Below are 17600 nucleotides of genomic sequence, written 5' to 3' on the forward strand. Positions count from 1 at the left end.
CAGAGTTATAATGAACACCCAAAAGCAGAACCACCCAATTCCTATGTATATATTGGTAAATTACTTGCATCCTCTAAAACCTTTAATTTATGAAAATGACTGTGTTTCTATATTTTAGTTTGGCTCTCTAAGAAAACCAAATTAAAGAAAGCTCTGTATTATCTTACCGCCTAATTTCTGCATCACTAAATCCTTTAATATTCTCCCGAGGGATGGTGCGTGGCCTTCCACGTTTCTTTGGCCTTTTCCCTTCTGAGACTGAATCACTATCAGACCCAGAGTATCTCCTACTTCTACTGCGCCTCCCTTCACTTCCATTGAAACTAATCTGAAATTTGAAAACAAAAATTTGCATAGATATTAGGGTAAAGAAGACTTTTATCCTAAGGACAAAGAAAAGACTGTAAAAATTTTAGAGGTATTATCCTACATGTCAGAAGTACTTCATAAGCAAAAGTAATAAGCAAACAGAACAGAAAATAGAGTATCTTGTTAATGACGAAGAGTTATTTATAGCCTTAATAGTAAATTATTTTTGCTGCTGGTGGTGGCACTCAGCATTAAACCCAGGTCTTTGCACTGAGCTAGATCCCCCAGTTCTTTTTTTGGAGACCAGGTCTAAGACATCCAGGCTGGGCTCAAATTTGTGATCCACTTATCTAACCACCCTCACAGTGCTGGGATATAGGTGTGTGGTACCACACCAGTTTGAAAGACAGTTATAAAACAACAAAAATACAAGCATATTTTTTAAATGAGCAATTAATCAAAAGACAAATACAAAATTATACTACACTTCAGTGATTTGGGGGGGGGGGTAACTGGGGATTGAATAATCCATGCTTGCCAGGCAGGTGCTCATGCCACTGAGCTAAATCCCTGGCCCTGACTTCAGTGATTCTTAAAAATGCAAATTAAAGGAACTAATAAAATTCTTGTTTTAAACTCAATTTGACAATACTGAGCAATAATAGTCAATGGTACTAAAACAAAGACATTTATGTAACTGGTGATATTTAGAGTACGGCAGAGGATGATAAGGCAATAATGTATCAAGTCTTATAAATTATTCTGCTAATGAAGTCACATCAGTTCAAGGGATTGATTCTGAGACTAGAAATGTGAAGTTTACTGACCAAGTCATGATAAAACAACAAACTGCAAGCAACATTAGAGACCTAAAAAAATCTATCCAGTGGAATATTGAGAAGCCACTAAAATTTATTCTAGATTAATAACATGCATGATATTCCAAAAGGAAGGAAATAAGTTCTGAAACAACATAACTCTTTATTTCATTTGGTGAATTATATGTATATTTTAAGAAGTGGAATGACATATACTATAATCAATTATCTAGCAGGCAGATTCACACTCTTCCATTTTCCTTCTAAATCCCTAATATTTTTAATTAAGCTCATTGGGCATTTGAAAGAAAACTAAAAATGCCACGTGATCCACATAACTATCTATTTGAAGCATTCATAATTTTAATGGATACATCAAAACACACACTGGGCAACTCTTTTGGAGTTTTTCCAAAGTCTCTGTACAGATTCTGAATCCTTACTATGCTGAAGAACTGTATTTAGTTCACAGTTATTTTAACTTCCTCCAGTACTCTTCCACAAGATCTAATATAATGCTGTGTTTCCTATATTACATAAAAGGAAACAATTTGGAGTATAGAGAAATAAACATGAGAAATAATACATACAGTGGTATCTTGGTTCATGAACTTAATTCCTTCTACAATTCTGGTTGCAACCAAATTGCAAGCATAGTATATCTTATTACTTTTGCTTATTATAGTACATATATGCTTGCAATTTGGTAACCGATGTAACTTTCTGGCCAAAAGCATATTTGGTTCTATTTTTGTTCTGTAGAAAGTTGGTTAAGGGCACTGCTTAATCTAACAATGTAATGTACAAAATCGTAACTTTTCTTAAACATACCAGAGCTAAATCACAGGGCACCCTAATCATCTAAAACAAATTATTTGCAATGAGAAGAAATGAAGAATGGCGCGTTATGAAGAGCAAAAATCAAGTAACAAGCAGGTAAGAGAAGTAGGCTACAATTTGCTAAAGGCTTAAAGGTAAGGGGAACATGAGAGCATAAGATGCCTGAGCGCTAATGATCAACAGGGGGAACTTATACCCAGTCTCTACACAATTCTCCATAAATCCTCATGAGGAGTTTATGAAAAAAGGAGGGAATGTGGAGAGCCTGAAGAAGAGGTTCCTACAGACAGAGGTGGTAGTTTCTCCAAGACAGGCACAAAGCCTTTCCAAAGAGGGCATAAAGAAGACCCAGTATGGTCATAGGAAAAACTGTAAAACTCTCCTTGGGCCAGAGTGAGGTCAGTTTCTCACCTGTCTCCTGCTCAAAATTAAGAGTCACCAAAAAACTCAGTCATCAAGACAATCTTATAATCTATTTTGTAAAAGTTATGGCAAAAAGAAAAAGTATTACATTCTTTCTTTTAGTTGAAAGATCCAAAAAAGTAGATAGCATGATTTTAAACTTTGTTACTTTGTTCATTTTAGCCCTAGAATAAGCAAAAAATTTTAAAAATTCAAATCATTCAAAGATATCTGGATAACATTCCAAATATTTGAAAATACAAAAACAATTCTAAGAAACTTATGAGTTACAGAAGTCACACAAAAATTATAAAGGATTCTGAAATGAAAAAATGGGAAAAAACAAAACCCAGAGATTTATAATTTGGAAAATTCAAATTAAAAAACATTTGTAGTATTAAATATTAATGTAAAACACAAAGACTTCTATTCAGTATCAAAGTTTACATGTTGAAAAAAACTTGCAAATTAAACAAAAAGCAAAGAAGGAATAATGATAAAGAGCAGAAATACATGAATTAAAAACGAAAATGAATAAAACAAAAAGGTAATCATTTGAAAAAAATGATCACTATCTAGAAAGATCAAGAAAAATTACCAATGTTAAAAACAAAAAAGAACATCACTAATGAGTAACCACTAAAGGATAGAAAGATACTATAAATCATGTCCATCAATCCAACATAAAACACATTCCTCAAAAGAAATATCAAACTCACTCAAGAAGAAACTGACATTCTGAACAATTTTTAATCTACAAATTGAGACATGAGAATCATCTGCAAGTTTGAGACCAGCGTGGGCTACAAAGTGAGCCCAAGGCCAGCCTTAACTGCGTAGTGAGAGCGTGTCTCAGAAAGGGGGAAAAAACAAAAAAACCAAAATAATTGAAGTTGTTAAAAACCTTTCGTAAAGAAAACCACAGGGGCTCAGGTAATTTCTAACAAATGTTCCCACCATTTAATAAAGAAACATTTCCTACTCTATAGAAACTATTCCCAAAATACAAAAAAGGAGGTACTTTCAATTAATTTTATACAGCAAACAGTATCATATCAAAGACATTAAAAGAAAACCAAATGAATCTACGAACCAGTATCCCTCAGAAGCATAAGGAGATTGGGCCAGGAAGAATAATATATTCGTACATTACAGTACAAACGTAGTTTTTAAAATTACAAAGTCACCTGTTTTGCACAGTTTCTCATTCTTGGGAGCATATAAATTTCCTCAAGTTCCTTTTGCCTTTCTTCCTCTTCTAATCGTCTTCTCTGATCTTCTGGAATGATTTCTTCCCAATTCTTTGAATTTCTTTCAGGTTCCAATTCAATATCATCCTCATCCATATTTGAAAAGTTGGCAACCTGAAAAATTACAGAATTTTAACTACATAGATATTATAGAAAACTTTATCCTTAAATATTACAGAAGGATGTATCTTTAAATTACATTTTTATGTTTTAAGGGAAAAGAAGTAGCATACCAGAATATGACAATAACCTCCAAAATGTTAGCCAGTAACAGTGGTACATGCCTGTAGTTCCAGCTATTTGGCAGGCTGAGGCAGAAGCAAAGTTTGAGCCCAAGAGTTCAAAGGCAGCCTGTGTTACATGAGACCTCTGTCTCAAAAAAACACTAGAAATATCTCAGGATAATGAATATGATTATCCTCAGAGATCAAACTAAACACAACTACTAAACTAAGTTTTTTTCTTTAAGCCAAACAGACGAACTGATTTCTAAAAACCTTCCCTTCAGGAATAATTCTTTTTGCCCTGCTTGCTGACGAAATTATTAGTGTAACAAGCAGCAGCTAACAAAATAAAAAATTAGCATAGTATTAACATGATAATCTACACAAACTCCCAGACCAGTCCAGGAACTACCAAGTACTATAGAACAATATTCTTATTTTTATCATAAAGCAGTGCATAACCAGGCAAGATGGCACACACCTGTAATCTTTCCACTCTGGGAGGCTGAGATGAGAAGACTAAGTTCCAGCCGAGCCTAAGCAGTTTAGAGACTACCTCAAAAGAAAAATAAAACCACAGAACAATGGACATGGCTAAGAATGCAATCCAGAGTGAAGCCCCTACATATAACTTCCAGTACTGGAAACCAACACAACTCAGCAGACCACACAAAAAACTACTGATGTAAGATCTTAAATATATGACAGATCTCCTAAGATCTAGTTTCGTTTTCAATTCTAAGACAATGGATAGGACAGCAAACTGACATTTCTGAGGAAGAAATGTAACATTTTAAAGTATTTAGCACAGGACTGGAATACAGTAAGCATTCGCTAAAGCTGGCTACCAATACTAGTATATTAAAACTTACAGATAACAGGATGAAGGTAATAAAATTATGCATATTCTACATAAAGAATACTGCTAAATGAGTTTATTATCTCCTGTTATTAAAATGTTAACCTTAAAAACAACTGTTATCAACTCCCTGTTATAAAAATAACCCATATTTATTTTACTTATTAGTAGTTTTTTGAAATTACCAATAAGCCAAATTAATAGCAAACAGTTTTACTGCAGGAAAAAAGTTAGTTTGGATCATGCTCAGAGTGAATTCTAAGCTATACACCTTTACTTCTCTTGAGGATTACTGACAGACTTTTAACATCTCAGTTCTTGCCCCACACAATCTATCCTCCACACAGCAGTGATTCATTTAAACCGTATCAGTTATTAACTTCTATACCCCTAGTGTGTGGCACACGCTGAAAGCGGTCCATAAATATTTACTGACTAAACAATGCCATGAATGTAATTGATACACAAGAACTTCATTCCACAGAAAATGGCTGAAATTTGTTTCTTTTAACAAATGCCATTTGATTTTCTCCAAGAGGTCAGACAAGAAGAGTTAATTTAAGGCACACTACTCTCTTCAACCCTCACCAAACCAGTGATATTTACAACTGTTGATAAACAGTAACATTAGTTTGATCTGTTTCAACCTTCTTGGGCACAATAATTCTTAATCTACATAAAAAACTGAAGCAATAAAAAACGAACTGAAAGTCTTCACTCAAGGACACTAAGAGATCACAGTCATTATCAAAAGGCTTGAGGATATGCTCCCTGCTGAGCACTAGTCTACAAGCTAATTAGGCAACAACAGCCCTCTGCACCCAACTAAATGTTCATAAATGACTTTTTCTCATTCAAATCAATTAAAACTGGGTTGTCTGTAAAGTTTTTACACAATACTTTAAGACAAAAATTATCTTACTCATTGTGCTTTACAAGAAAGATTGAAAAAACACTAATTTAATCCCTTTTAAATTTATAATTATAAAGAAAAATTAAAAAGAAAAGAAACCTACCTTGAACTGGGAAAGCAATTCATCTCCTACAGTTAAAGGGCCTGGTTCATTTTCATGAGTTTCAGCCCTCTTCAAGATTTCATCTATATCCATTTCCTGTAATAAGAAGGATATCTTTGTTTTAAATTACTTGAATCCATCTCTCCTATCCTATTAAAATATAACACATTTCAAGGTAATTTTTTTTTAACCTGGGGTTCTTGTTCTTCTCCTTCAGGTTCCTTAAAAAGCTCCTCAGCACCAAACTTTAAAATAGCTGATAATTCTTCCTTATTGAAAGGAGTGGAACTAAAACAAGGAAAAATAAAAGTAACATTAACTGGAAACATTCACACTTCATTTTATTATATTAACAGTCACCTTTAGAACAGTTACATGATGAAGTTAAATGGGCAAAATATTTATTTTTAAATGAACCTGAAATTAAAAAACTAATGGGATTTTCTCTGCCTATGATTGCAAATCATTGTAGTGACACACTAGGTAATGTAATACTTAAAAACATAATGGTAGAGTGACTATAAAGTAACATTTTTTACAGTAAAATAACCACCTTGACGGAGCAGAACCTGTGTGCAGTACTGTCTTCCCAGTTGTGTCCATTCTCTGAATCACAAGATGATCTAAAACCATCTTCTTTTTGGCCCTTTCAAGAATATCTTCTTCAACTGATCCCTTTGTAACTAGACGATATATGTTCACCTGTAAAAATAGACATGAAGGAGCAAACTGCTGTGAAAATCATTTGTCTGAAGCACCCAAACATGAATACAGACTGGCTCATCCTACATAAAGTTTTCATTTCAAAAGTAAAACGAAATTTGAAAAGCAAAATGAAAATTAATGACCACTAGTCAGGCATGTAGCACACCTGGAATCCTATAACTCTGGAGGCTGAGGATCTTGACTCAAAAAAAATTTGAGGATGTGGCTCAGTGTGAAGATTTTGGGTTCAATTCCCAGTACCACCAAAATAAATAAATTAAAAATATATATATACACATAAAGTTTTATAATTTAAGAATATATATATTATCTTTCCTTCTTATATTTCTTTAGGAGATGTAGTCTGCTTATTTTTGTTTTTAAAGTAGTGACAGTTAATTTTAGATTGCTTTAGCCAAGAAAAAGGAAAAAAAAAGTGACAATCTTGCACCTGTTCCATTTTAGGGTGCCATCACTGTATATAATACAAAATTCTATGAACTACTCAATTAATAACCCTAGCCATAAATGAAGTTTCCAAAACTTGGAAAGAATTTTAATGCACAGTAAATTTTCCCTATTTCTCTAGGCCAGAGAGAGATTCTATAGAAAATAATACCACCCGATAGGAGTATTTTGTAACAATCACTAGGCAATTGAACAGGTTTATAAAATGGAGCTGGTTTTATGTGCATAGAATCCTGTAAGCATACTGACAAAACACAGGATAATAGAAAAGGTATTATCACGTTATTCATATGTTAGCAAGACATTAGTTTACATACTGAGTGAGAAACAATAAATTCTATTGTTATGAACTTAATATATAATCCATCAAAACAGAATGCATAAATCCTATTTAGGTACAGTTTCTCCATTCTGTCAAGACATTCCAGGGGACTTTATTAAACAACGTTCCAGCGACCATCTAGTGATCCTGGCTGATTAAAACATCAATCATAAATTATTTTTTCAAAATGATGCTAAACAAAATATCAGAAATTACACCTACCTGTTTCTTTTGTCCAATTCGATGCGCTCTTGCCTGTGCCTGAAGATCATTTTGTGGATTCCAATCAGAATCAAAAATAACAACTGTGTCAGCAGAGGCTAAATTAATGCCTAAACCTCCAGCTCTTGTAGAAAGTAGAAAGCAAAAATCCTGTAAGGAATTATAAATATGTAAGATTTTTTAAATTCTCCTAAGCTATGACGGAATATCCCAACTAAAAATTTTATAACAGATTTTCTGAACTTATATTTTACTATGAAAACTGAAAGTCTTAAAATTAATACATGAACTTTTACAAGACCAATCAACAAGACTCTAAAACACAATTACACATGCTAATAGCAAACACCAAATTGAATGCTGTATTTACTTCTGATGAAAAACAAAAGAAGTATGAACTTAAATGAATCTGGGCTCATTTATTTTGAAGCAAAAGAACCATCATGCTGAAAAAGTATTGGTAAGGAAAGATAAAATTTTTCAGATTTAACGCAGACTGTCATTTAAAATATTTGTGGGCTAAGGACATAGTTGAGTGTAAACTGCTTGTCTAGCATGTGTAAGGCCCAGTTTTTGATTCCAGGCATCACAAAAAAATCCCCAAACCCTTCATTTGCTAACAGAAACCATAGGAAGACTCTTTAAAAACAAGCTACAAATATGATGCCTAAGAAAAACAATAAAATAATTATGGAAATGAAATTTACAACTTTAAAAGTATTCATACCTCTGATCCCTCAGCATTAAAATGATCTAGAGCTTGTTTCCTCAGCTCCCCTTTTATTGATCCATCTAATCTCTAGAATAAAACACACAAAAGAATGCATGTATCAAAATCAAGTTTTTTAAAAAGCTATTGAAGTCAGTTACGATATTAAGTAGAAAGGGCAGTATGCACTCTGCTCAGATGTTATGAGAAGTTATGGCAGTAAAGAAATGCATAGGCATTTCGTCTTCACTAAGTGATACTCTGCTTGCACTAAGACTTCCTCAAGAGTAAGCTATTTATAAACAACTGAAATAGGTTTCATGACATGATATACTCTCATAATTTACACCCTATTTCATCTTCTAAAGTGTGCAATTCATTAAACTGACTTTCAGATCTATTAGTAAGTTAAAATCCACTTTTTAAAACACTGATGAAGTCCAGTGTGATTGCTGAACCAATGGTGCTAATATTAACTGACAACACAAATTCTTGAGGGAAGAGTCCAGAGAAAGCCCTCTGGTTAATTCCAAAAAAATATGCCCTGCAGCAAATTCCGTGCATGCTAAGCAATAAAGGTATCACAGGCTCTCTTTAAATAGTCTGCACCAGTATCTTTCTCATTACGTGCCTTAGGCAATAGATTCTATTTTCTCCATGTCAATTTCTGTCAGTGAAATGGATACCTTACTGCAGCCTCCTTCACAGATTGCAGAGGACACAGTGGGAGAAAGTAGAAAGACATTTAGCTTAGTACCTGATATATACTTAGTGCTTATTAAGCATTACCTATTATTGGTCTAGGGGTGTAGCTCAGTAGTGGAGCACTTTGCCTAACATTTGCCAGATCTAGGTAAATTTGCTCTCTAGCACAGAAGGAAAAAACAGCTATTATTTTCAGTTAAATTATGATTTACATTTTATAATGAGAAACTGGTGATAAACTAGAAATAACTTGCCTACTGTGATACATATATTTAGCTAATGAGTTAACTAATATTTTGAGAAGCTATATGTCAACTGTTATTATATAAAATTTGTTAGCAGTTTTTAACATTTAGTAACCATTTTTTGATACAAATTCTCAGTAGACAAGTTATAAAAAGGAATGTCTTTGAACGTGAAAAAATTCATACAGAAATTATTCCAAATATTATAATCAGTGGTGAACCACTCTAATCACTGCTTGTACTGCTATTCATCACTAGGCTAAAAATTATAGCAGTGTAGTAAGAAAAAAGATCTTAAAGAAAAACTGTAAGGGTTGGAAAGAAAGTAAATTATTATCACAGCTAACAAGTGTCTATTAAGTAGAAAACCTGAAAGAATTCTGCTCAAATTATTAAAATTAATCATAACCACTCAGAAAAAAAGAAATAAAACTAGCAAAGTATCAGGAAAACTACCAGTTATAAGATTTAACAACTCCCCCTAAAAAAGATTAACCACCAAAATCAGTGGCTTTTTTGTAAACTAGCAAAAACAGCTAGAAAATTAAAATGAAAAAGATACTGTTTGCATTAGTAAAAGCAAAATCTTAGGAAGAGTATAATAGAAACTATGCAAAAACAAACATGTGTTGGGTTGGTTGGTTGCTGGGTTTGTCACTTTGAGTTTATTCCTGAAAACAAACAGAAACCTTATGCTTTTTTTTTTTTTAACCTTATGCTTTCATTTTCAAGGGATTTTAGAAGAGAATGAAGGTAAAAACTGATTCTTTTTAAAGACTTTTCACCATTTTTTTTAGGCTCACTTATATCCTGATTACAAATTACTAAACCAAGGATCTTTTGACTTTCTGCAATACACTCTTGTGCAATACAGAATCATTGCTTCTGAACTTTTCACACTGGCTGATAATTATTTTGCTTTCTCTGAAATTTAATTTGTTATCCAATATCTATCATTTTAGATTCTACTCTCTTTTCTCTTGTCCCTATGTCCTGGACAGTTTGTACTCCCAGACTATCACTTTATTGCTGGTTCCAGAAGACTTTCTGAAAAAACAAAGACTAAACTGTAATACATAAAGCTCCCCCTTTATAGATTCTCAATCATCTTTTCCATCTGCCTTAAAGCACTTTTTTAAAAATCTAAAGCAAGCATAGAAGAGACAACAAAAAGAAAATAAAAATTTCTGTTTCTTAACTTAAAACAAGAAAAATAGTATTATTTAAAGGCACTTTATTTCTTTAAAGAAACATAAAAATCTGCATATAATTTCAAAACTAATTCTGTAAAATAAGGTCAGGAATTAAGTGAAACAACAAAGACAATGAAATACTTACTTGAAAGGGAAATTGACGATATTTCAAATATTCTGCAAGTATATCTAACATCCGCACCATTTGAGAAAAAATGAGAACTCGGTTGCCTCTTTCTCTTAGGCGAATTAACAGCTTGTCAAGGAGAATTAATTTTCCACTACTACGGATTAAGTGCTAAGGAAACAATAAATTAAAACTGTTAAAATATATAAATGATACAAATATTCCACTTAATAGTTCAAATGCTTTCATTACTTTCAATTGAGATTTTAATATTGAAGAACAATTTATCTTAAAATTTTCTATGACCTTTTACATTTGCTGTTATTGCCATTTAGCATCTAAGTTCTTGTCTTTTTAGGAGAAATAACAAGTATTATTTTATTTTACTTATTAGTTTTCACTGTTTTTCAAAAAATCTTAGCCAAAAAAACAAAACAAACAAAAAGCCTCCACCAAAACCCTATATAAGCAGCAGCAATTAGGTAAACAAAGGTTTTAAAACAAGCAGGTATATATTAGTTACTGATCCTAGCTGCTGTACGTGCTCTGTGACTCAAAGTGTGATTTCGCTTTTGGGATTTGTCCTTCAGAAGTAATGGAAAAGGTAGACTTTGAGATCAAGATATCCTCTTTTAGAATACCATTTGCCAAATCACAACACACTCAGCATAATCACTATTTGTGAATTCTTTTATAATTATGAACACACTAGTAGATTTTTGCTATCTACTAGAGAGGATAGAAAAATACGAATCTCAGGCATGGTGGTATGGGCCTGTAATCCCAACACACAGGAGGTTGAGGCAAGATGACTGTCATGAGTTCAAGGCCAGCCTGGGTCAGTGCATATTACGCATCAAGATAACCCCAAAAAAGTACTACAGCAAAGACACTGCCATGAAACCCTCTTAAAATAACTGTCCCTTCACTTTAAACACAGATCCCATCATTCTTGCTACATTCTGAAACAGTTCTGAAAGTGCTCTTTGCTGAGTGTCTTTACTTTTGCTCTTACGGCTACCTCAAGGTCCTGAATGGTTACTTCCCATGGTTCTTTTGACTTCATAGAAAAGCTAGAAGTTGCACAGCACCAGTTCCAGGGAATAATGTGGATAAGGACACAAAGGCAAACTAATTGTTTTAAAAGCTCTTTTATTTTTAGGCAGAATAAAGCTATAATCAAGACCATATTTAAATGAAATATTAGCCAAACAGATTTCTAATATAGTAAAGCACTATGTGCTTTTCAGTTAAAATAGAAAAAAATATTTCAAGGACTTTGCTTTACAAAAATAAAATGAATTTTTCTTACAACAAAGTAGCAATAATTAAAACTTCTTACTTGTAAGGCCTCCTGTTTATTGTAGAATTCATTATTATCTGGTGGTTTAATGAGGTAGCAATGGTTACAACATTTCTTTAGCTCCATCATAATGTTCAAAAAGCCTGAGGTACTGCCCTTGGAACCTTTGCTGAGGGCTTTGTAATTTCTAGTTAAAATCCACCTTAAAAAAGAAATAAAATTGTAAAATGATGTTTAGTAAAACAATTAAAATAAATTCTTCATTCGTAACTTACAGGAACACACAACTTCTTATCTGAACCACCATTCTTTACCCCATGAATCTGGTAAAAAGATAGTTAATTATATTGTCTATTTTAACATTTTTACAAATTTCACTTCATTAGACTGAAATTCAATCTTTTTTTACAGACCTAAAAGAAACACCGTAAGGATCCCTAGTTTTAACTATAATGTGTTTTCTAAATTACAATTATACAACTTTACAGAAAATCTGGTGCTATTTTACTACATACTCCAAACTACACATAGAATTTCCTCTTACCAGGAGCTAATTTCTGTTCCAGTATCTTTTATTTCTTTCTTTCACACAAAGTTAAGTCTTCAAAAGGATTTTATCATCCACAAACACTTGGTGTATTCTCTTACCACCATTCTTTATCACCAAGTTATTCATTATTTGCCTAAATCTAAAGAGCAAAGTAGAACCTATGGGCAATGCTCAACATCATGAAGAAGTAATAAAGGTTAAATTATTTTTCCCTCTCCAAAAATATCTTCTTCTGACTTTCTCTACAGGTGATGTTTTAAAACCTTTTATAGAAACTTAGTGCAGTTATAGAAATTTTTTCATTACCTTAGTTTCCTAAAAACAACTGTAAGAGTCTAAACCCTAGAGTCAATGACACATGACCAACAAGTACTGATAGAATCACTGGAAATTGTGTCAATTTCAACACTGCTCTTCTTTTTAAAAGAACCCCATACCAAAATCAGAATATTGCACTATCATTTTGCATTACAAAACAAACTATGGCCAAAAAATCACCTGATCTATCAACCAATACCTAGAAAATATAGGGGATGTGTTAAAACATTTCCAAAAAAGACCTAATACGCAAAATACAGATCATGGAAAAATTCTACACCATAGTTGCTTTCTTCATCAAATTTTAAAAGAGGAACATACAGATTAAAGAGTAAAATCAACTGGCCATCAACAGACTTTATTTCAATCTTGATAAAGCAAACTTTTATAGAAAGCTCAAGAGTAGAGAACATCTGAACATTAATATTAAAAACTTGATAGCGTGAAAATTTTTAAAATAGGAAACTAGTATTTTAAAAAATCATTAGAGATAATGAAAAAATACTTGTGAATAAAACACTTATCTCTGCTTTGCCTCAAGAAATGAGCTGGGCATGGTGGCACATGCCTATAATCCCAACACTTGGCAAGGCTGAGACAGGAGAACTGCTGCAACTTTGAGCCCTCTGTTACAAAGTGAGTTGAAGGCCAGCCTGAACTGCATAGTGGTCAAAAAGACCAAAAACAAAAAATAAAAAGAAGTGAAAAAAAAATGGAGATGCTAGAAGATAAAGCAAGAATAGTTATAAGTTAAAAATTAAGCCAAGTGATTAAATTATAAAACATGAGTTTTAAAATATAATCCTATTTTTGCATGTGTCTGAAATATTCTGTAATAAAAACCTAAAAAATTATGTGATAACTGTAATGCATAGCACCTATAGATTTTCACCATAAAATGTAAGTGCTCCTGAAACTCCAAATACACGTAGCAAGTTACTTCATTTTATGCAATTAAACACTCAAATAGATGTTGTATAATATATTGTCTCTTTTGACTTTTTCCTTTATTTTGGAAGGTGATACAGGGGATCAAACTTACAAACTTGTATTTGCCAGGCAGGTGCTTATACCACTGAGCTAAATCACTGGCCCTCTTATAATTCTTTCAAAAGTCTTACTATACACATTTTGACATATAAAATTATACATAATATGATGTGTTCGTGTTCTTCAAAAAGCAGAGGCTTAAGTCTTTTGTCAATTATAATTACATAGTATCTCACTATCATGGGAATCAGAAAGGATCAGAATACTTTAAAAAGTCCTTACAGGCTAAGACTGACCTCTAGGAAAGAGATTAATGATGCATTAGATGATTTAGTCCTGCCATCCCCAAATTACTGCCATGCCAGCCATTAAATTAAATCCCTCTGCTCCATTACGCCACAGAATAAAGCTACTTTAAAAGCTCACAACTGCTACTGCTCTAAGACTTACTTATGGGAAAGGTGGGTACCAGAATGAGGACAGAATATGGAGGTTACTCAAAATTAAATGCCTAGAATATGTATTCTATATACACTATTAGAACTTACTTGTAATATTGTTTCTGTAAAGCACTCATTTCCATTCTTAAAATCTGTTCAACCTTGGCAGGAAGAGATTTTTCCACATCTTTTTTAACTCGGCGTAACAGAAACGGCTCAAGCTCTTTGTGGAGGCTTGCATAACCATATTCTCTCCCTTTGCCATGTTCTTCTTCAAAATCTTCCCAGGAAGAAAACCTTTGAAATTTGAGAGAGGGAACAATCACTAAAAAAAAAGCCAAACATGTACATGACACTTGCCAGGGTAGTTATATAAAACACACAGTTTTATATAACTCTGTTACATGTTTTACACATGTAAAAACCTATCTCCCATAAAGCCCATTTTTTTATATAAGTATATATGAAAAATATGAACATATACATGAAAAATATAAAAATAAGCACTTTTGTAAGTTAAATAAAGTATGTTCAATTAAAAGTAATTTTCACTACTATTTCTCAGAAGTATGTACTAAAGGTTATGGTTCTTTTAGAAAAAAATGTAACCTTTGAAAAGTCATTTAACCTTTTCAGATTTTTTTCACTTAATAATTGGCTTACTTGTATAAATTTTCAAGGAATGTACAGTTTCAAATTTCCAAGGAATATATTCTGAACAAGTATAAAATCAATTATTGTAATTTGTCACATGTAGCTTAACTCTATGTACAAAGATTTAAAAATTCGAACATAAATCTGTGCTCTAGTGCAATAAAACCACATAGTGACCTTACTAGCCAAATTAGTTTTGTTCTCATTAAAAACCTACACACAAAACTATGATTAAAAATGTACAATACAAATTTTTCTTACTTTTCTGGCATAATGAAATGGAGCAGTGACCAGAGCTCTTTGAGGGAGTTTTGTAAAGGAGTTCCAGTAATAAGGAGGCGGTGATTGGATTTAAAATCTATTAATGTTTTGTACAGAAGAGAATCATCATTTTTTAAGCGATGTGCTTCATCCACACCTATGAATGCCCAATTCAAACCACCAAGGAAAGCCTTAGAAGACACAAAGCCACACAGTTAATATTTGGATAGAAAAATAAAATTCAATGTCAGCTTTCTCATTTGTTCTGAAATAAGGTTATTAAAACAAGACAAACTAAAAAAAAATCTGTTTAATATTTAAATAAAAAGTATTTCAGGTTTTATTAGAATTTTCAAATCAAGTAAGTCAGCATACAAAATAAAGTTTCTTCTAGGACTAACATAACCCTTAGAAAATGACACATCAACTCAGTTTTTACTAAGGTGAGAAAAAAACTCATTGCCAATTAGACATTTTATAAATCAAAGATTTTAACTTAAGTCTATGAATGTCAACCTGAAACAGACTTTACTGCAGGTGTACTTCATGAGTTTGATGAACTGATGGTCTTTAACACATAAACTTAGGTCTCCAACGTAAGACAGAAAGAGCCTTTTATGCGCCCTTTGGCAGTTCATTAGAGTCATTAAGACTTGATTTTTCTTTTGAATACAAACAGAAATAGCAAATATCTTTAAAGCAGATGGGAAAATTAAATGAGATAGTAGCTAATAATATATTTCACATAGTGGGAGCTTAAACTAGGCAACAACTTCTTTAAAAAGTTATCAATAGATAATATCAAACTGATTTCATTTAAGTCAGGAGTTGGCAATTTTTTTCTGTAGAGTCACATGGTAAATATTTGAGACTGCAGACAATATGTAGTCTGTTACACATTCTTTCAGCATGACCCTCTTAAATGTAATGCTTTAACACCTTTTAAAATATAAAAACCATTTATAGTTTAAGGGTCATAACAAAAAACCCACAGGCTACAATCTGTTGATCCATGCTATGACTTAAGTGATGCTTTTATCCTGTCCACATATGGTAAAGAAAAAACTAACACATAAAACCAGAAAATATCACAGGTAATACATACCTTATCCTTCAATAAAATTTCATAAGTTGTCAGAAGTATATTAAATTTTAATCGTTTGGTCTGGGGATGCATCCATTCATGAGTTCTTATCTATTAAGAAATTTAAGGACAATTCTAAGACAAATATTAAGTAAATTATAGTTTTACTTAAATATCTAAAGTAAATTAAAAGCTACTCTTCACAAAAACCTATGCTTATGTAAATAAGTTAATTCTTTAGTCTGGCATGCTATGTTGATCTTACAAAATGTAAATACCACAGCATATAAAATTTTACTAAAAAATAATTTTATGTACATTTTTCGTTTAAGAAAGCTTTCATTCAATAAATAACTGATTCATTTAATAATATGTAGGGATGAAGTATGAGATCTAGGGTTTGCTGCATCTTAACTGGGGAAACTACAATGTGAGAGTTACATACTACACTGGAAATGAGGAAGGGGATGTTCATATGCTATTGTGCTTTTCTGTTTACAGTCAGTCCTAAATCTACATACATTTGAGTTGCAAACTTACACAGATAGGAAAGGACCTAGCATTATATTTGCAGATGCACACATCTGTGGAAAGAGCAGCCATGTCTGCTGGATGCTGGCACAGTCATGTTGCTGTGTGCTTACTGTATGTACAATAGTCAGGGATTTACTGCATTTGTGTGTGTGGTGGGTTTTTTAATGCTTTATTTTGTGTATTTGTGTCAAATATATGTTAAGACTAACTTTGTTGAACTTAAGAATGAATTTGACTTAACCTTAAAACATGAGGTTAGGGGCTTAGTACGTTTGAAATTTTCTATGAGAGTTATACAGTATGTATATATTCATGTTAAACCAAAATTCATTTATTTTAGCTAAATGTATACTACACACTATTTGTGGAGAATTCTCTTACAGTTAAGACAGCAGAGAAAAGAAAACCAGATACTCATTCCATAAGACAAGAACTATGTCTAGATTTCTAAACTTTGTAGAACAACTACTTACCATGTTTCTGCTGTTAATGTCACCTAAATAAACCACAGCATTCATCTGAGAAGCCCACGTCTGAATCTCCCTTTGCCAGGAAGTGAGAGTGGAGAGAGGTACTACTAATAGAAAAGGTCCGTATAATTGATGTTCATGAAACAAATAATTTAAAAATGAGATCGTCTGTATTGTTTTTCCAAGGCCCATTTCATCAGCAAGTATGCAACTATTTCCTCTACAAAGTTAAAAACAAACAAAACACAATGTATGCAATACAAAGTAACTTCTTTTATATCATGCATATACATTATATAAAGTTATAAAAAACCAATATTAGGTATTACATATAGCACTACTTTTTAACGAGCTACACTTAATAAATGTGAAAAGGGTGCAAAGTACTGTGGTACATAGCAGTAATCCCAGCTATTCTAAAGCCTCAGGAAAAAAGATCAAAAGTTCCAGGCCAGCCTGGGCAACTTAGTAAGGTCTTATCTCAAAATATAATATAAAAAAGGCTGGGATGCAGTTGAATGATATAGCATTTGCCTAGCAAATGTATGAGACCCTGACTGAATCCCAAGCAATGCCATGCCT

At 32.5% G+C, this 17600-nt stretch overlaps 1 protein-coding gene across 2 annotated transcripts in view; it reads right to left on the reverse strand.

Moving 5' to 3' along the window:
* Positions 1–17600, reverse strand: part of Chd1 (chromodomain helicase DNA binding protein 1) — a 66866-nt gene that overhangs the window by 19109 nt on the left and 30157 nt on the right. For both annotated transcript variants that reach the window (XM_063245410.1, XM_063245409.1), the window contains exons 12-24: positions 17022–17238; positions 16036–16125; positions 14931–15121; positions 14124–14312; positions 11757–11919; positions 10433–10585; positions 8163–8234; positions 7436–7585; positions 6272–6420; positions 5910–6006; positions 5719–5814; positions 3557–3733; positions 168–328 (exon numbers count right to left, since the gene is read on the reverse strand). In XM_063245410.1, the coding sequence (XP_063101480.1) occupies positions 168–328; positions 3557–3733; positions 5719–5814; positions 5910–6006; positions 6272–6420; positions 7436–7585; positions 8163–8234; positions 10433–10585; positions 11757–11919; positions 14124–14312; positions 14931–15121; positions 16036–16125; positions 17022–17238 (1905 nt within the window). The remainder of the gene's footprint in view (positions 1–167; positions 329–3556; positions 3734–5718; positions 5815–5909; positions 6007–6271; positions 6421–7435; positions 7586–8162; positions 8235–10432; positions 10586–11756; positions 11920–14123; positions 14313–14930; positions 15122–16035; positions 16126–17021; positions 17239–17600) is intronic.

The sequence above is a fragment of the Cavia porcellus genome, unplaced genomic scaffold, assembly GCF_034190915.1.
Source record: "Cavia porcellus strain 051 isolate PalLab524CR breed Dunkin Hartley unplaced genomic scaffold, mCavPor4.1 scaffold_2, whole genome shotgun sequence".
Taxonomy (NCBI): Eukaryota; Metazoa; Chordata; class Mammalia; order Rodentia; family Caviidae; genus Cavia; species Cavia porcellus.